Raw genomic sequence first — 20,469 nt, forward strand, 5'->3', positions numbered from 1 at the left:
TAGAAATGCTATATCCCCTCCATCTTTTTTGAGTTGATGTAATATCTTTTTATGTTTGATAGGGCTTTTACAGCCATTTATATTATATTAGGTGATTTTAGGTGATTAGGCGAGTTTCATTGGTAAATGTCAGTGAGAATTTCTGTTCCACCAGCTTTAAAGTTTCTTTGTTTCTTTTTGACAATCTTACAATCAGTTTTATAAGAATTTAAGTCAACAACCACATGCAAGAATATATAAACATTTCTGAGCCTTGGTATAATAACTAATTCTACACTTCCCTGTGTACTTAGCCAAATAGCGTTGCGCTATGGCAGGACATAATGGTAAAAAATAATCTAATCTGATCTAATCTATGATCACCCTTCCAAGTATAGGTATGTTCTCTGGAATTTAAATTATTGCCTTCTTTCAATGGCACTACTTCAGGAAATGGCCTAAGCTTATGGTAAATGGAAAATACTACTACTACTACTACTACTAATAATAATAATAATAATAATAGAATAAGAAAAAGAAAATGACCCTGCAGTGTATGTTCCACCAGAGTTGAATAGGCTACATCTACGTTATTTCTCCCAGTCGTGGAATTTCACTTTCAAGAATCACTTTCAGGACCCATTAATTGTGTCCTTATTGGACAAGAGAGGGTAGCACAGGAATACCTGAATTACCGAAAACATAACAGTATAGAGCCCATTGAGTCTGCTTACCAGTTTGAAATAAGTCTCTCTTCTTAGATTCTTAGATCGTACCTTTAACTCCCTGAGGAGATTTGTCACTGTCTGTTCTTCTCCGCTGCGTTTGCTCTTTCAGGAAATGAGTTGACTTTAGGATTCTTTGGATGCTTGCTTGCGGTAGGTCACTTTTAAGTCCTTGCTCACTCAGGTGTTCAGCTGCCCCCTCAGGTGACTCATAGATTGTAGCATGCCCCTCTCCAACACCTTCAGTTTAGCTGAATAAATGATGTGTGATTTTACATTCTTATCTCTGTTGTTTTCTTATTGATGCATACAGACTCTGCTCTTGTTGCACTTTTGCCGAGTAGTCTCTGTCAAAATAAATCCGACTGTCTCTGAGAGATATCTCTCTCTTTGCCCAGGCATACTGTAGCACTTTTTGGCGAGTGTCCCATTGTAGGAAATGAACCACTATGGTTCTCAGAGTTTCCTCTTTCTTTGTAGGCTTCTTTAAAAGGGAACAATGTGCTGCTACTATTAATGACTGCTTGGGTGAAATCCCCAGCTTCTCGGTTGGAAGTTTCTTAACGAAACCCACCATATCATTCCCCTCAACTCCTTTCACTTGATAGATCCTCAGGTTTGTTTTGCTGAGATTTATTGTCCAGATAATCCAATTTATCCCTCCTTGTCTTTTCTTCGCATAACAGGTACTTTAGAGCCTCGTTTGTTGTTACCTCCCTCTCTTCCAAGTCATTTATTCTCTATTCAGCTTCTCTGAGCTTGTCGGAAGTGTCATATAGGCCAGAGCGGATATCTGTCATGTCCTTTCAAAGTTCTTTTGATTCGGCCGAGAAGTTTTCAAATTCTGATCTTAATTCGCTTATTTGCTTTGAGATGTCATCTGTCATTTGCTTTGGCATCTCCTTGAGCCTTCGTTCTAAGCTTTTATCAGCAGCCATCGCGTTTTGTGTTTTGTTTGTTCGGTGCATCTTCTTCTTCTCTGTTTGTCTTCTTTACTAACTCTTGTGTAATCACTCCTGAGTGCAGGTTTTTTGCTTTTTTTGCAATCATTGAGGTATCTTTCTATGTTTTTATTGTAGTTTTGCAGCTTTTTCGGGGTTTGTAGAGATACTCTCATGCTACTTAGTCACGCATGCTGTCAACCAGAAGCCCCCGCCCTGCTCCAGTTTCTTTTGTAGGAACAATTACATAATGAGCAAAATGTCCTGATTACACTCCGCAAGTGCCACGTGTAATTTGTTGCCGTCCAAAACGGGATGTGGGACATTTTAATTAGCTGCTCAATATGAAAAGGCAACAGTCGAACATGGGCAAACAGTTGTCGCAGAAATTCTGCTTTGTCACAGAGTACTTAAAGAAAGGTCAGGAAATATGTTTAATAAAAACATGTGAGGTGTTGAGATAGAGTTTGAGAGCCGGGAGTGGGTGAGTGGGAGAGAGAGAGAGAGAGAAAAGGAGGAGGAGGTGGAAGCTGATGTGGTGGGAGAGAGAGAGTGAGAATCAACATCGAGGAGGAGGATGCACTTATCCTGCCCCTGGCTTTCTGGAGAGATCCAAAAAAAACCTGGAAAAGACCAATAGTCTATTTATCATTATGCAACACTGAAAAACGTTACCTTGTTGTTCTTTGTTGGCAACTTTGCATCCATGCTAGTATTACTTTTTTTTTCGGGGTGGATGAGGTTAATGCAACACTTACAACTTGGGAAAAGTTAACTGAGTGCCTTTGATTTAGTCAGTGGACAGAGTGGCTGTGGGTGGAAAACGTGACAAATCCAACTGGCTGACTGGTGCATCAAGGTAAATGTTTCAAACACACCAAAGTGGAGAGGTAACAAACAGTTCCAAGAGTAAAATGAGCTGCTCAGTGGCCAACACTGAAGAGGCTGATTGTACTGAGCAGCTCTGAGGTGTTAAAGCACAGAAGGGTTTTAGTGGAAGAAAGCATGTGTGCTCAGACTGTCCATCCATCGTGCCTTAAAAAGGGAACTCCGGTGATTTTACACATCAAAGCCAGTTGAATAACACCATGACAGTTGAATAACATCTTCTGTGGCTCTGGATGCGCTTTGTTAAGTCTAAGAAAAATACTCAAATGACATCACAACATTGAATTGTATTATGGGAAGTGTAGGACCCAGTCATTATTTCCAGTTGTCAAAAATATTTACCAGCCATTCTCACTATTGATGCCTTTAATCTGCAGCATGGGATACTGTAAATGCTTATTTTATTTCCATGAAATTAATTAACATGAATTACATTTAAGCAAATAGGTTGAAAGTACAACACAACAGTTGAGATGTCCCAAATTATAAATGTAGCCCATAAGATCAGTGCCTTTTTACATAAAATTGTTGCAATCTGTTGCTGTGTGAGTGCACTGGATGGTTTGTTTGATAGTCTTGTTATGTGTTTATGCCAACTAACTCAGACACTCAGACATCAGGGGTGTAGTAAAAAGGCTGTATAGTTGTCTTAAGTGCTTGTAATATCAGGAAGGTATTATGAACAAGCTAATTAGTCAGGAAAATGTCTCTCTAGATGCCTCCTTGTGTTTCTCTCCTTTAAAGCACCACCCCATCTCATCATCAGTCCCTTATCACTCTACCTAGTGGAACTATACTCATTTATTACAATCTCATTTTCCTATTCTCTTCTCTTCTCTTTCTTGTCAGGGCACAATGAACAATCAGACAGGTATTTTCCCAGAATCCTTTGTTAAGATCATTAAGCCCCTCCCAGAGAGTGACTCGGAAGCTGAGGCCAGAGGCAACACCTACAGCTGTCTGCGCTGCTACCTGCTCACCCCCTCCGGAGTCGACACCAGGTCTGTTTAAATGGATGACTAAGTGAGTCTGTGAGTGCGTGTGATCGTGTGTGTGTGTGTGTGTGTGTGTGTGTGTGTTTGAGGATGTATGAGAGTGATTACTTATTTGATATGTATAACCATATACTAACTTAGCTCAAGTCCTGGCTTAAAAATTGTGAAAATAACTTTCCTGATACAGAAATTTGTTGTATCATTTCTTCTTCTTGTTCTTCTTGTTCTTCTTGTTCTTCTTCCTCTTCTCCTCCTTCTTTGAATATTAGATATAGGGCAAGGATTACAAGATTAGCCTTTGGGTCATCATTCTGTTAGTCAGCCCTCTTTAACTCACATTACGACTGTGTAGATTTAATAAGTGAAAGGGGAAATGACTGTAAGTTAAGGAAACTCTGAATTTTCACCGATGCACAAATTCAGTAAATCCACACCAGATGTCAGGATGAAAATGATCTTTACTTTTAACTTTTAACGGCTAAAAGATTTTGTAGATGTTTAGATTATTATTTTAAGTCCTCAAAATAAAAAATGAATCATTCTACAGCAAGGGTTATAAAATGTTCCTTAATAGTTCATGTTTCCAAAATAACAAGTGCAACTGTGCAAAGTTGTACTTATAAATGTGCACAAAGTAACTCTACTTTTTTAAGGGATTTCAACATTTTAATTGCCTTCATTCAGATGCATGAATGTTTTAACCTTGTACTGGGTACGCTAACTGAAATTATTGTTGCATCTCTGCGAATTACACCTTAAGGAGTGAATCTTTAATTTCAGCATTATCCTTTGAAATGGCTGCCAGTCCTCCAAACAGTAACACATATTCAATTTTTAAGAAAGTGTGCTTCAAGGAGATGGATGTGTTATTCTTACTTACAGAGATGTGTGTGTACAAGAGGACATCACCATCCAGCCAACGTACAAGGACCTGATATTGCGAATGAGGTAGGTGTAGACTGGTTTCTTGAATAGACAGACCTCTATTAACTTCTTTTCAGTTATTTTGTAGTGTTGAAGCACTTTTTAGGGAGAAGCAAAGAATTTAATGGACATATAAAAGTATATTTTTTGTGATGTTTTTATTGCATTTATACTCAAGTGGGAAAAAGTGATTAAGAGAAATGTGAGGATCAGATTTTTGGGTGTGAAAAGCTGACTGAAAATAATTGTTTGCAACCTCACACTTGTGAGTGAATTCCCACACGTTCCAAAAAAAAGTGATAATAGACCATATTTGATGAAAGCAATTTAACTATTTTTGCATGTAAACCTTCACATTTCTGCACAGCATTCGCATTAATATTCCTATATAAGAGTTTTTTCCTCCAGTTTCTTACTTATTGGCCTTTGTGCCACAGAAATACATCAATGAAAAGATATTAATTGTTGACTGGTAATCTCTGACCTCTGCTTTATTAACACACATTTAACCTGTCTTATTGAAGCCATTTTAATAAATTAGACTGCAAAAGATGGTGATTTAAATCGAAATTTAAGTTCAAGTTCAAGTTCTTTATTATTACTGTTGTAGTACATACTCGGCATACATGGGAGCAAAATATCGTTCTCTACAGTGCAACATATGATAGATGAGACACCACTAAAAGTCACTAAAAATAACTAAAAAACAGATATACATTCACCAAAAACAGATATACACTGGTCAGCCATGTGGAAAGAGGGGTCAGCTACAATGTTGGAGGCCTTTTTGACACACCAGGCTTTGTAGATGTCAGCTAAGGCAGGGAGAGAGACACCTATGATCCTTTCCGAGGTTTTCATTATTCTCTGCAAAGTCTGAGAGTTTGCTGTTCCCGTACCAGGCAGTGATAACGTTCGCCAGAATGCTCTCAATGGTGCCTCTGTAGAATGCGGTCATGATGGTTGGGGGGTGTTCACCATCCTCAGTCTCCGCAGGAAGTGGAGGCATTGCTGGGCCTTCTTGTTGAGAGCTATGGTGTTGGTGGACCAGGTCAGGTTGTCTGCAGTGTGCACTCCCAGGAACTTGGTGCTACTGCAGTTTCATTGATGGTCAGCGAAGGTTGCTCACTGCAGCCTCTTCTGAAGTGTGACCATCTTGTTAGTCTTCCCCACATTTAAGGAGAGGTTGTTGTCACAGGACTTGAGGCATTTGGGAACAACAGCCTGGCACAGAAAGGTGTTGAAGATGTCTGGGAGGACATCTTTCAGCTGCTCTGCACAGTCCTTGAGTATGTGTCCAGGTATGTTGTCCGGTCTTGCAGCCTTGTAGGGGTTTATCCTGGACAGCATTCTCTTCACACTGGCTGAGGTGAGACACAGAGCCTGCTCATTGGGCTGTGGCGGGGCTTTCAGGGCAGGTGTAATGTTCGAGGCTTCAAAGCATGCATAGAAGTCATGTGCCTTGTCTGGGAGGGAGGGGTGACTATCACAGGCCTGTGGTGGGGCTTTGTAGTCTGTGAGAGCCTGGATTCCCTGCCACAGGTGCAGTGTATCTCTGTTGCCTGTGAAGTGGCTGTTGATCTTCAGGGGGTACAGATTAATCCTTGCTCTGAAGGCAGCATCTTAGTTCCTCAGCAGGGAGCAGACCACCCCTGTCATTCATGGTTTCTGGTTGGAGCGAACAGTTATTGTCTTGCTAACTGTCATCAATGCACTAGTTGATGTAATCCATCACAGCCTCTGTGTACTCATGTAGGTCAGTATGGTGGTTGTAGGTTGCTGCCTCTCTGAAGATGCTCCAGTCTGTGGTCTGAAAGCAGTGCTGTAATGCTGAGGTGCTCCCCCACAGGCCACATTCTTATTCGTTTCCTTACTGGCTTACCTAGTTTTACCTGGGGTCTATATGCAGGTGTTAGCATAACAGAGATGCAGTCTGAGGAGCCAAGGTGGTGGCATGGGGATGCCTTGTATGCCTTCTTTGAGCTGGTGCCAACATATAAGCTGGTTTATATGTTGGTAGGACTTTGGCAGGACTGTCTTTAGGTTGGTTTGGTTGAAATCCCCCAATTCAATGAAGAATCCATCAGGGTGGGTTGTTTGTTGCTCACTGATGATGTTGTGCAGTTCATTTAAAGTCTCCTTAGCATTGGCATGTAGGGGGACATTCACGGTCACAATGATAATAACTGAATTCCCTCTGCAGATATTATGGTCAGCACTTCAGAAACATGAGCTCCACTAGTGCTGTGCAGTGCTTAGAGAGAACAACAGCATCCTGACACCAGGCTTTGTTGTTATAGACACACAGGCCAGCCCGCAGGTCTTACCAGACAGAGATGTTATTCTGTCTGCTCTTCAGAGAGAGAATGTGTCTAGCTAAATGGCGGTGGCTGGAATGTTTTTGTTCAGCCATGTCTCCGTAAAAGCAAAGACGCATCAGCTGCATGTTGTTCTCAACTACATGCAGAAAGGAACAGGTTTCTATATCTAGTGTTTCCTCTGGAGATGTACTGATGAACTAAGGTGATTGCTGACATTTGTGACCACACTGTTTAGCATTTTTCTCCCTCAGTATTTTGTGTGTGAGGTTGCAGTGAAATTCCAGAACAAACAAGGATGAGCAGAAGTCTATTAATTCACCACCCTGCTCTGCCATATTTACCAATTGTGGTCTGCAAACCTGCAAATCGCCAGTTGCCAATCATCACCACTAAAATTACTCAACTCAAATTAGCTTCTGTGGGACCGCCGACTCCCCCCCCCACTCACCCCTCCCCTCCCACAGCACCACCATCACTGAATGCTTACGCTCATTACACTGTCTGTTTTTCTCTGTCTTTTTCTCTTTCATTCTCCCTCTCTCTCTATCTCTCATTATCTGGTAATTTAGATAGGTGAGCGCTACGATGATTAGCCCTCCCCATTCATAATCAGTTCATTTCCACTGCTTATCTGCTCATTATTGTTTTCCTGTGTTCAGGCCTATTGTGCCCTGGAGTAGGATGGATGAGACCCTGATCCTGAGTTTTAATATGGCTTAGCACTGATAAAGGGAGAGAGAGAATGAAGGGAGCAGGGGAGGAGGGGGAGGAGGAGCAGGAGGACCAGAGGGTGGTGGTGGTGGTGGTGGAAGAGATAGTAAGTTGGAAAAGCAAAGATGGGATTGTGTCACATCAAACAAGAAAAAGGACAGAGCAAAAAAATAGCGAGGAAGGAGTGTTGCAACTGAAAATGTTGCAAAACTACCAGATAATTTAATAAATGGAAATATAATAACATGTCTCTACTATAAATAGTGTAAAATGATATAAAACCAGTAAATTTAATAAACAGTCACGTCTCGTCACATCACATTACATCAACTTACATCACATTATATTTGTGCTTTTAAGTTTGCGAGGTTATTATAAGAAGTTTTTAACCATTTAAAAACACTTACACTTTTGATATGTTCTCACAATATCCATCAGGGTTTTATCAGCTGATAAAGAGTGAGTGAGTGGGCACCAAAGTAACACTGCAAAGTAAAATTGGTAACATGTAGTGATTTTGTTGCAGTTGCCATAAACAGAGAGATAGAGATACTGTAGTTGAACAAAATTGCAAAATGAGCATCAGTGTACCATGTTTTTTGAAAGTGAGACTCCATTTCCCATGAATCTTGCCGGTTCCTGTCACAGAGAGGTCGTGGCTGCTTGTCTCTGACTTTATCGCCCCACATGTGTTTGTAAAGATAATTTAAACATATTATACTTACTTACTTTCTTCAGTCTCTACCATAGCAAAAAGTTAGAAAAACCTTATTTTCATTTATTAACAACAATTCTTTTATCCTTATGCGATGATTGTTTTGTGAAGTTACGTTTGGACACTTTTGATTCGATTTAAACCTGAGTCTGACTGCTGTGATGTCATTTACTTTCATTCATTTGAAGATGGCGTTCTCTCTCTGTCCTTTGTCTCCATCAGGAATGTCTTCAAGGTGGACAACATCGCCCTGAACTACCGCGATCCCGAGGGCGACCTCATCCGTATCCTCGACGACGAGGATGTCCAGCTGATGATCAAGGAGGGCAGAGGTCAGCAGGGCAAAGTCAAGAGACCTGTCAATCAGTTTCCGTGGGAACTGCACGTGACCATGGCCTCTGACCTTTCTGTTTACAACGCCGAGGCCTAAAAGAGAAAGAGAGGAGAGAAAATATTTAGTATTCTTATATCCGAACAATGAACTCATCCAAGTGAATATCGTTGCTGATATTGCATGTGTAAGCTTACATGAAGTTTTCAATGAGTTCAAAGTTACATTCATTTTAAAATATTCACTGCTGTTTCTGTTAATGGCCCATACATTTCCCTTAGTAATAAACTAATTTAATAACATTTTTACACTTTGCATGCTTCAGTTTTTTCGTGGTTAAAAGCTTCCATTAGCTCTACATTCTGGCACATTGGGAGTGGAGCTGCACACAGCCTAGATACCCTGAATGTTTTCAACCGTTGGTGGGACAAAACAAGCAATTTGTAGATGTGTCTTTGTGTTGTGAGAATTTGTGTTGGGCAGTATTTTCTGACAATTTAGAAACTAAAAGATCAATTGATTCATCAGGAGAAATAATCAACAAACTTATAATGAAAAACGGTGGCGAAATAGTAAACACACAGTCTATTTACTTACCTATTCCCAGAGTTTTCTGCTAACCCCCATCGGGATGTTCGTGGTGGTTGCTGTTTAGTTGGCAGTGTGCTCTTCGAAAGCTGTCAAAATTGATAAGGATAATTCTGGTGTATTTCAACCTGGCGTATTTCCCATAAATAAGTCCATTATGGCTCTGAGGGTCATGCTAACTTTGAACTTGCCGGCTCTGTTATAGAGATTCAGGGAAACAAGGGCTCGTGCAAAGCAACATATATCAGGGCAAGCTGCTGAGCCTCCTAAAGCTTTCCAAATGAACGTTTTACATGAATAATTTCAAACATTTGTCTGAATCTCACCCTGCAGTAAACACAGAAACTAGCTTCCTCAAATGGCCAGTGGACCTTGCACTTGCACAAGAATATTTACCACAGATTTATATCCTCAAGGTTGAGTGAATCTTAATGCTCAAGATAATAAAACGAATTGTTTGTTTGTTGCGCTGATCTTTTAACCAAATTAAAAAAACATCAAAGATTCCTCTTTCTCAATCAAGCTCAAACTATTCTCCACTTAAACTGCAGCATCTTGTCTTCTTTGGGTAGGGATTAACTGACATGTTTTAACTTATTCTGTCAAGCTGCTTCATGCCCAATCATCCTTTGCACGCTCTAAGTGGAGAACAGCTATCAAAATCGGAATTTTTCCAAAACGAGACTGAGCATCGGTAAACTCAGTCAACCGCTTTCAGATATTTTGTGGTAAAAGTATTTGGCGCTACAGGGGAAAATCTTCTACTTAAAATTGGATCATTGTTTGTTTATGTGTGTGTGTGTGTGTGTGTGTGTGTGTGCGTGCGCGTGTGTGTTTCTAAATGACTGTATTCTCCATGGCTCGGTCTCGCTCACATTATGCAATCACATTTTGTCCGTGTGTCTGCATTTCATTCACATTCGCCTCAGGAAATTCAGATATTGCCTTTGCTGGCAGGACAGTTTTTCCTCATCTTTAATGCAAAGTTATTCGCTTCATATTCCTTTTTAACAATCTCTCTTAGGCACTGTGGAAGTGATGCATCTTCAAAAGTTGCTTATCACACCAGAGGCAACTGACACCTGCCCATACGTAAGTGTAAACACTTTTATTCTATAACATATTCAGGTGTGTATTTTGTTCTTTATCTAGGAATCAACATTACTGGTAAAATGATAAATTCAAAAAAGTACTTGATGATTCTGTGAAGGACATGATTTTACATGCTTCACATACCTTTTGCTACACTGCAGCTCTGGTGTTTTGGATATACAGTACTGTGTCCTCCATTACAATTATGCATTTTTATACTGAAAGGGGCATTTTTTGACTTATTTTGGACCATTGTCCAAAACAGCAATTATTTTGAGACAGCTAAAACACCATTAATTCACCATCCTAAATTACACCTAGGATTCCTGGACACCTGTAGGTGTAAATTATGCTTTTTCAGGTGTTAATGGGTTTTTTGGCGATGATCAGATCCTGTGAAGGACACTGCCCTGCATAGCAATTACGAATGCATACTGTATCACTGTAACTCACTCTAACAAATGTTTCATTGGTGTGCTTTGTGCAAAAAAAAAAAAAAAAAAATGAAATTGCATTGATATTTGGGAAACGAAAGCATAAAAATGTTGGCAAACCAAGTGGTAAGCAACAGTTGTCGCATGCACAAATACAGGGACACAAAGACACATAAGTGATCACATGCACAAACATTGATTATCTGAGTGTAAATCAAAGTGCAGGGGGAATAAAATAGATAAAGAGAAAAAAACAGTTTGTCTGAAGTTATATACATATTACTGTGTTTCCAATTGAGTCTGTTGGCTTTTTCATTTCTGAAAAAAGCAAGTGAGATTTCCTTAATTCCAATGATTGACAGCCACCGTGTCATTGGTTTTACCTTGGCAGAGCTGAAGTGAAATAAATACTTTGTGGTAATTTTTGTGATGTGACTCAAAAGGCAGCCAGGCCTCATGCACACAATCACTGTTTACTGCATTTGTTCTGCTTTCGGCTCATGAAGCCTTGTGATTGCTTTCGGGGACTGCTTTGTTGTTATTGCGATAATAGAAAGAGCCCACAGCTGCCACCTCAGTCTTAACTTGCCATCACGTTTCCCACTTACATTTGGCTGGTGTGTTCATCCAGTACAACTTAACACTGAGAGAACGGGCTTGTTCAAGGACAAGCCTTACTGATGGACAGAGCTGTTGTTCTGGGTTTTTTTGGAGGCAGAAATCATATTTGAGTAAAATTTAAAACTAAATTACATTATATTTTTATACTCTGCTACTGAGAAATGTTTGTTTGGCGGGTCTCTCTAGGAAAAGAGATTTTAATCTCAATAGCTGGGTGTCCATCCAAATGTAGCGTTTTTTTTTTTTTTTTTTTTTTTCCAGCAAATTGGTTGGTTCATCAAGATAAACAGATAGTGGTGTTAATTTTCCAGCCAGGCATTGCAGAAGAAGCAGGGGCACAACACGACGTAATTAAGAGAGCGCCAGTCAAACCTCAAACTGAGATAAACGATGTAAATACATGATGGAAATATGGCATTTCTGCCCATCTCATATTAATTTCAGGACCATTACAGTCTGCTCATCACTCCATACGTATCTGATATTTTGGTCTGCCCTTATTTTCCGTCTCCTCTGTGGAGCAGAAGCATCATTGGAGTTTATAGATACACCAACTTTTCCTCCTCAGCCAATCGTAAAATGTGTATAATTTACAATCTTTCCAGATCTTTTTGAATTTTTGTTGTTTCCACTTTTTAAATAAGTGTTTATAAATTGCAGTGGCAGTTACTTCGTTCATTCATTGGTATCCAGCTTTAAGCTAATATGGCTAATTTGAATGTGGAAGGTCAGCTAGGCTAATTTGCTAATCTAGAGATATTTATGGATAAAATGCATTAACAGGTAGAGGCTGTTTATCAAAAGTGTAGTGTAATCTGGCATTGGATTAGACCGGTGGGTCTGATTGATATGCTTTTTCACAAATGTATGGCTAAGTTCTAAGTGTTTGTATATGTGTGTGTGTTTTGTATATTTTGACATTTGTATATTCTGCACTGATTCTTGTATAACTGCACTAACACCTGCTGATGCATATTTATCTTCTGTTGTATTGTCACTTTACTGTATGTAAAGCACATTGTGTTGCCCTGTGTATGAAATGTGCTATATAAATAAAAGTTTGACTTGACTTGACTAATATCAAACTTTGAAAGGACACAACTGCAAGAGGAGATGAGTAATTTTATTACTGAGGGGTGACTTCCTCATCTATCATTTTATCCCTATCCTCATCAAACATTTTATTCCTGTACGTCTGTATTTCTCTGCCTGTCAGATATTCTGTCACTTTCACGCTCTTTATCTCTCTCTGTCTGTCATCCTGAGTCTCTCTCAGCTCATAACCTACTTGGTGAGAAAGGGCAGACTCTATCTAGGTAGCATGTTCTCAAGTCAACCTTTGCCCAGAATTTAATTATCAACCTTCGTCTTTGCTGCTATGATGGCCTGTTGTACATCTAATTAAGCTCATAATGAATGTCAGTAGGGCCAAAGTCATGTCAGCCTGTGAACCAGCGATATTGTGGACCGTCAGTGAAACGTGTTCCTCATGCACATGGAGAGAGTTGACTGAAAGAATTCAATGAAACATTGCATTTTTAATTTGTTTATATATTACATATGTGAGTCAGTCAATCTGAACAGTTAGGGGAGTTTTGTGAGTGAGCAAAATTAGCAGGGCCAGGGTTTATTTTAAATTTCACCAGATGGTAGATGGCAGGTCAGTATTGGCTGGTCTGGTAATGTGATAAACAGTATTTGGACCTAGCATCTCCAAGTTGACGGGCTGGTTCGTTGAAGGTTTGTCAAGCTGAGCAGCAGGCTGAAACTGTAGGACTGAGGAAACTGCTCAGGAATCTCGCACACAAGGTTTTAAACTCAGTAAAAAAAGGCTGCAGAAGCTGCAAAGACACAGGCAAGAGGCAGGTCAGCATTAAAGCACATTAGATTCTAGCCAGTGGAGGTGCCAAAAGAGAAAATAGCCAAAAGAGATGCAGGAAAGAGGTAGCTGACTGGGAAACAAGCAGAGGGCTAGCCGGGAAAGCAGTGAAAGTCACCACCAGGAAGTGGAAGACATCAAAGTAATTGTGGGAGATACACAACCTGGAGCACTGACTGAGGACTCAGATGTTGAAAGGTTAAAATATCTGCCAGGGCGGGGAGAAACCTGACATCCAGGGTTTGGAGGACATCAGCCAGAGTGCTGTGGAGAGAGCTGCTATGTGCTTCACTGAATGCTACCTTGCAGGAAGTAGGAGACTGGACTTGAATGCAGATATGGGGCTCATCGGATAGGCTCAACAGGCAGTTTACTTTGCTCTAAAGTCCTGTTCACAATAACAGCGATCATCACTGTGAGGCAGGAAATCTCAATCCTAACTTCTCTCTTTTGTGGTCCATTGGTGGTGGAATGAGATACCTAACTTGATTCAGTCAGCAGATCTGTCTGCATCGTCTCAGAGTACCTACTCACCTAACACTCTCTTTGTCTTAAAGGGGACATGTCATACACATTTGCAGGTCCACATATTCTGGGGCTTTACTGGTTTATCTTTGCATGAATTACAGTTAAGTTAGTTAGTTAGTCAGTTAGTTATCTTATACTGGCCCTTTATCAGTTCAGCCTCTCTCTAAAACAGGCCATTTTAGCACCTGTCTCTTAAAGGCCCCCCTCATGATCAGCCCACTCTGTTCTGATTGGTTAGCTTCCAGAAACTGCCCAGAGGCTACATAAACAACAGTAGTAGTAGGATTTCACTTCTTTTTCTCGTTCTTTATTCGAAATGGCAACTTCTCCAATACATCCTTACACGTTCAAGCCTGAACCCAATCCAAAATATGTGAGCGGACAATGTGAACAACACATGGAACAACCTTAGCAACAAAGGCTACATAACAGACGGCTGTTTGAGGGCATGCACAAATAATTTGATGTCATCCAGAGGAGGAAGTAGTTGAGCTCATAGGACTTAGTTTTACAATCCCATATTGTAATCGGCAATCATTCCTTAAGTGGGGGTATGTTGGAAACGCTTCACTGGGGTCATCAGGTGGGCACCGTCTTTCCTTGGTGTTTCATTGGTAGGACCACGTACCAATATAACTTCAAGTGGATCAGTCTAGTCTGGATTTCTTCTGTCAATGATTCAGTCCTGTTTATGTGGACTATAAATCATAACCAGCAGCAACAGAACTTCAGGAGGATCAGTCGAGTCCAGGTTTCTTCTGACAATGATTCAGTCATGTTTATGTGGACTAACTTTGTAACTTTGCAAACAAAGCGTTCAGAGCAGGCTGAAGCCTGGGCTTTTGACGTGAATTTTAACATTGTTCACCTAAAGTTTTGGAACTTTGACCATGTTTAACATAGACATCCAGCTTCATAAAATATAATTAAAATAACAGAAATATGTCCCCTTTAAAAGAAATCTGTTTTATTTCGCATGCAATACTGCATGCACCGTTGACCTTGTGGCACTGGTTTCAGATGGAATTTGAAAATAAGTATTGGGGCATTTTTTCTCTTTTCCTTGATCTACTGTTTGGATTGTACCTAATTTGTTTTCTCGTTGGACAAAAGCGCCAAATGAATAAGTGTTTCAGCCAGGTAACAAAGTAACAGATAATAAACTCAAATTATAAGATACAAAGGCAACATAGATTACCTGGTAACAAAGTTTAATTAAATTAGGTCCATCGTGTAAGGTCCCTGACCACAGTAACTATCACTATTTTTTGTTATTCCGCAATGATCATGGAGGGGCAAATTAATCGTCTTACCAGTTACCCTCCAAAAGTGAGTTAAAGAGTAGGGTCAGCTAGAAAACAGCTCATGCAGTAGCTCATTTGGATTTAATCGGTGCACACACTGGGGTTCAAGTATAAGAGATTGAAATGGTGGTTTCAATTGTGGTTTTTCACCTTCTTAAGTGACCGGTGAAATAGATGAATGTAAGGGACTCGGCCTAAAAATGTGTTTGGTGGACGGTGTTAATTTCAACACGCTGGTTCCTGTGTGACTTTGCTCCCTCTTTGTGCTGTCTCCTCTACCTTCCTGACCTTCCTTTCACCTCCCCTTCTTCTCTCTTCCGCTCCTGCTCTCGTTTGGCAACTCCAGTGAGATAAATCCTCTCACCCCTCACTTACTGGAATAACAGTTTTCTACTTATAGTGGGTGTCCACTCAGAATAGCACAAGGGGCAGTTAAATCACGCCATGATAGGTTACTGCTCCTTGCTGTGGCTGTTTTTTACTGCAGTTGTTTTGGGAGATTGCTTTTTTCTAAATCACATTATTCTGCGATCCAAATTGCTTTTAGAGGTGCTTTGCAGTGAAGAGGATTTCCATTTAAAGCTTCCTGATAAGGTAAAACTTGCCATCAGTTTGAGTGATGCAGATGTAGAATATAGTTCTTTGGACTTTTTTTGTAGGACGTGGGCTAAATGTTTGCTAAACATGTACCTTTACAACAGTATTATTTGAAAAGTGTTTAGCTATATGCCAAATTAATCCTGTTTAACCAACGGAAAATGAAGCAGGCTGGAGACAAGTGCAAAAATTGAAGATGGTGAAATGATGACTCCAGCAACAGCCCTGGAACCAACCCAAAATAATGGTTATGAACCCAGGGGAAATTATTTTTATTTGGTAATCATGATGGTTTCATATCTGCAACTGTTTATAGCCTTTAGTCACAGGCAAAAAGTGTTTAAAAGGCAGCCATCATGGAGATGGGCAACACACCATATTTGTTCAAATGGGGATAACAGCACACACTTTCAGACGGTGCCTTGTTAGAGGCATTCATGGTGTTACAGTCTGTTGTGTGCTTGTATAGTGAAGGAAGTAGTGGTGTGAAGAATGAAAAAAAGAAAAATTCAAACCCTTACTACTTTTGCACCTCTGCACACCTTGACAATTGCTGAATAAAGTGGGTGTGATTACTGGTTTGCCAGTTTCTGAAAGTCACAAAAAGGATAAAAGCTTGGGGTAGCTTAAAACGAAGTACTTCATACAACGTGTTTCTAGCTGTTATGAATGGCTTTACACCCTGCCATCAAAGAGGGGTGAGATGTGATAATCCTTCATATGGAGATAATGTCACACACTTTCACACAGTCTCTCCTGAAGCCATTCATGGTACTGCACATTTGTACACATGAAAAGTGGCTGAAGTAGTTGTGTGAAGAATGGAAAAAGAGAGCCTGACACACCACCACACCGCTGGCCAACTGCTTTGTGAAGTGGGTTTGCTTGTTTCGCTTGTCGGTTTTGGAAAGTCAAAGAAATTTTCTGATGCTAAATCCAACGTCCAAAATGCGTGGAGGCAGGGAGAGTTCAGATGCTGTCAGATGATCCAGTTGTTTGAGCCTTTTTGTGCAGCTTCATTCTTGTCATAAGGTACGGCCACACTACGTGCCCGTTCCACAAAATAGGTTCTTGTGACCATACCTTTAGTCATATCTAGAATCATCATCAAATGACATCAACTGCTGGTTTGGAGCACCTGGTGCCTTACAGGTGTGTATATTTTCATGTTGAATTAAGACAGAGTAGATCTAACAGAGAGAGAACAGAACTGTATGTTTAATTATTAAGAACTTAAAATAAAATATATTTTGATTGATACGTAAGATTCTGAGGAGTAAAAACATATTTTCGCTCTTCTGCAGTGATCCTCTCACACATCAGCTGTAGTGCTGTAAAGTGCTGCCACTCATTGGTCTTTATGTGGTACTGCAGTGTCGGCTGATCCAACTAAATGTTAATTTATGTTGTGTTAATTGCTGCACTAACTTTTTCTTATCAACAGGGATTTATATTTGTGAGACTTCACAGATTACAAGAGAGCAGCACAGTGTTCTGTTGTATTTCTGCTGATGAAAGACTGTGATGAATGATACTGAATAGTGACAAAGAGCCAAACAAAGACAGATGTGTGTGCATTTGTGAATGTTTACATGTGTTTGCTCTTTCTTTCTAAATGTGGAATGTACAGAATGACCCAAACACACACAGTGGCTGGTGAGAGATGGATCTGTACGTCTGCTCCTGGTTTTCGGCGATGAGGTCAATCCATCTTTATTTCATTCTGTTCAGGCCGGCAGACATTCACCCTCCTCATCCTCATTTATGATTGTATAGGGAGCTGTCATACAGATAGCAGACACACACACTCACATACTACACACAGACAGTTTCAGATAGACATAAAAATAGCAACAGATGGATGCATTAATTTATTTGGCATGCAGAGAAAGAAATCAGAAACATGTAGTGAACTAGATCATATATAACAGCTGCTCACTGAACATTTGTTTTTCATTTTTTTCCATCCAGACTCTCTTAAATCTTGTTGATTGTATTCACAAATAAACTTAATTTATTAAACATCTCGACTAGGTTGGACTTGATGTTTGTTTTTGTGACACAAGATGGCACTGTGTCATTGCTTTAGGAGGTGTGTGACAAAAATGTCCTGCTTGGGTTAAATGGGTCATCATCGTCATCATTGTCATTATCAAAATTAACCTCCACAAAAATATCATTAAATTAGACCCTGTCCCTGAGAAAAAGGTCTTATGTTATTAAGTCTGGCGGTTGATGAGAATACATTTGTTTGTAATGTTTTACAAACAGATATTTGACTGTGATTGGCCAACAACCCCAGATATCTAACTGACATTAAATTAAAAAGGTTAACAGCGTTGCCAGTTCTGTTACTGGAAAGTGGTGTGATTGGACAAATTATTGATTCTTTAGTCACAGGGACCAATCAGAACTTAATTAAACTGTGAAGTGTCACTTCTTAGTTGTCAATTTAACATCTAAATAAATTTGTTAACAAATGGGTCCTCCATTAAATTGGCACTTTGATCCAGGCTCTTCCTGTCCAAGACACTGAATCCCGATTGCTCCTGATGGTCAGGCTTATGCTTTGCATGGTTGCTCGCTGCCATCAGTGTGTGAGTTGTGTATGTGAAAAGGTGAATGCGAGGCAAACTATAGTTAATTCATAATTAGGTGTTGTATAAATGCAGTCCATTTACCAACAAAATAAAATTCCAATAGCACTTTCATGTCTGTAATAATCACAGAAAACTGTGCATTCCTGCAATGAGGTCCCTTCAATATAATTTTGTCATGCTTAACTTTTCTGTATTTGCCACAGGGAGGCACTGTGGATCTACTGGGTGCATAGGTCAGATGACTGTGTGCTGAAAAAGTAAAGTGCTTCCTCATCAATATAATCATTATCATCAAGGTCATCAGGATCAGGACCATTATCATTCTCACAATTAGCAACATGCTGCAGATTAGATAACAGGAAGACAAAATTACCCTGTACTACTCTCTGTACTGCTTTACTTGTTGTGTTTCCAGCTGTTTGTCAGCAGGAATACAATCAGGACATTAAGTGCATATGGCACTGACTCCTGCATGCTTTGCTACTGCTTGTAATGTTGTTTTTGTCAAAAAATAACTGATGCTAATTCCTTTTATACCCCTCATCTTACTGAAATTTTAGGATCCAAGCCCTATTTAATGCCTGACTGAAAACTACACATGATTAATGCCATACTGCAGTCAGAGCAGAAGCATGACTAGGTGAAATTTTCCATCTGAGGCGAGAGGAGGAGAATGGGGAGTTTTAAGGGAGAAATTTATCAATACTGTCATCTCCATTTAGGAGTGCGGGATTTGAAGGGATAGGAAGATGAAGGAGAAAGAAAGGGCAAAGAAAATAAGTGGAGACGGATTGGGAGAGTAGCATTCACAGTGAAACAGGGCGACTGGAGTCACACAGATGGCCAGACACACACAATTATGAAGCTGTGGAGGAGGCCAAGACTGCTGGGAGTCTGTTGTCAAGAACTTGGCCTGAGATGTTGGTGTGAGGCTACTGTGTGTGTTTGTGTCAGTGTCAGGGGGTGTGTTTATGTCTCTGCATGAATCCTAAATCTGTGTCTCTCTCTTAGATATGAAAAGGGGGGGGAGAGAACTTGGTAAGGGGTTGAGATAGGTGGGTGGAGGGAGAGTAAAATAGAAAACAGAAATAGAAAGGTAGAGAGAGCAGAGAGAGATAGGGGGAGGGTTAAAATGGACTTTGGTATACGTGACAACAATAAAAGGAGATTTACAGTAACAAATCTGTTTCCTGGATTACAGTAAGTCAGGCAAATTGTTTATCTTATGTGTGCGTGTTAAAGATGTGAGTGATAGAGTTGGCGGAGATTTTCATAAATAAGATCAAAGATCAACCTCTGACGAGCAATGAAAAAAAGCAAAATAATTGAAGTCTAAAATCCTGGAAAAGTACTTAATAAAAAAAGGATCTATTTTCTGCTTATCTTTGCCATCCATGATCCTTTGAGGATCACAGGTACATACTGTGAGGGCACTCTGACTCTGACCTGTAACCTCTTTACAACGGGTTACTGATTATTTACAGTCTCATGTTGCCAACAAAGGGAATTACGAGCTACTGACTAAGCTGTAGCATGTAAAAAAGTTGCAATTTACTGTGAAAAGTTATGACATTTCCCATAAACCCCACTGCTTCGTGCTGCAAAAGAGGATAATACTGTTTGCCAGGTTTTTATCATTACCCTTCTTCACTTTTGGATCATCAAATTGTCAAAGTGTCAAGTTGAAATAAACTAATCACTGGAAATTTGTTGTTACTTTGATTTGGATGAATGGTAAAACGTATTTAACATCAGGATACAAGTCTAGTTGATGGTTTTACTGAGACAACATACCAACCAAATGATAGATGCCTCCATATAGACATGTTGGAAGTCTTTTTACTCCTCTCAATATTTACAGCAAGAAGCTGACATCTTTGGCTCTATTTATATATACTAAATGGCACACAATATGAAATTAATCTAACAAATATGTTATGATACGATACAGTACGATACGACGATACGATACGACACGATACGATACGATACGATACGATACGATACGATACGATATGATACGATTTATCTATGGATTACAGACACAAAAACAAAAATCAAACGGATAACATGTTAAAGTGAAAACATTTATTTCCAACATGGTCTCTATAGTAATCTAATCCTGGGGAATGGGAATAAATTTGCAACATGTTGAAGAATAATTATTGTAACTTTTGATATGGAATAATAATATATTATTATCTTACACTTTTTTGTGTTTTTTACATGTTTATTTTCTGGGCTGGATTTGAATATGATACAATACGAAATAGTTTACTAATCCCTAAGGGGGGAC

General features: G+C 39.7%; 1 protein-coding gene across 1 annotated transcript in view; it reads left to right on the forward strand.

Moving 5' to 3' along the window:
• The window catches only part of ncf4 (neutrophil cytosolic factor 4), a 36,599-nt gene extending 27,761 nt beyond the window's left edge, over positions 1-8,838 (forward strand). Inside the window, exons 8-10 of the mRNA XM_044339113.1 lie at positions 3,383-3,534; positions 4,411-4,476; positions 8,422-8,838. Of these exons, the coding sequence (XP_044195048.1) occupies positions 3,383-3,534; positions 4,411-4,476; positions 8,422-8,629 (426 nt within the window). The 3' untranslated portion in view covers positions 8,630-8,838. The remainder of the gene's footprint in view (positions 1-3,382; positions 3,535-4,410; positions 4,477-8,421) is intronic.
• Positions 8,839-20,469: the final 11,631 nt, after the last annotated feature.

This window comes from Thunnus albacares, chromosome 3, assembly GCF_914725855.1.
Source record: "Thunnus albacares chromosome 3, fThuAlb1.1, whole genome shotgun sequence".
Lineage (NCBI taxonomy): Eukaryota > Metazoa > Chordata > Actinopteri > Scombriformes > Scombridae > Thunnus > Thunnus albacares.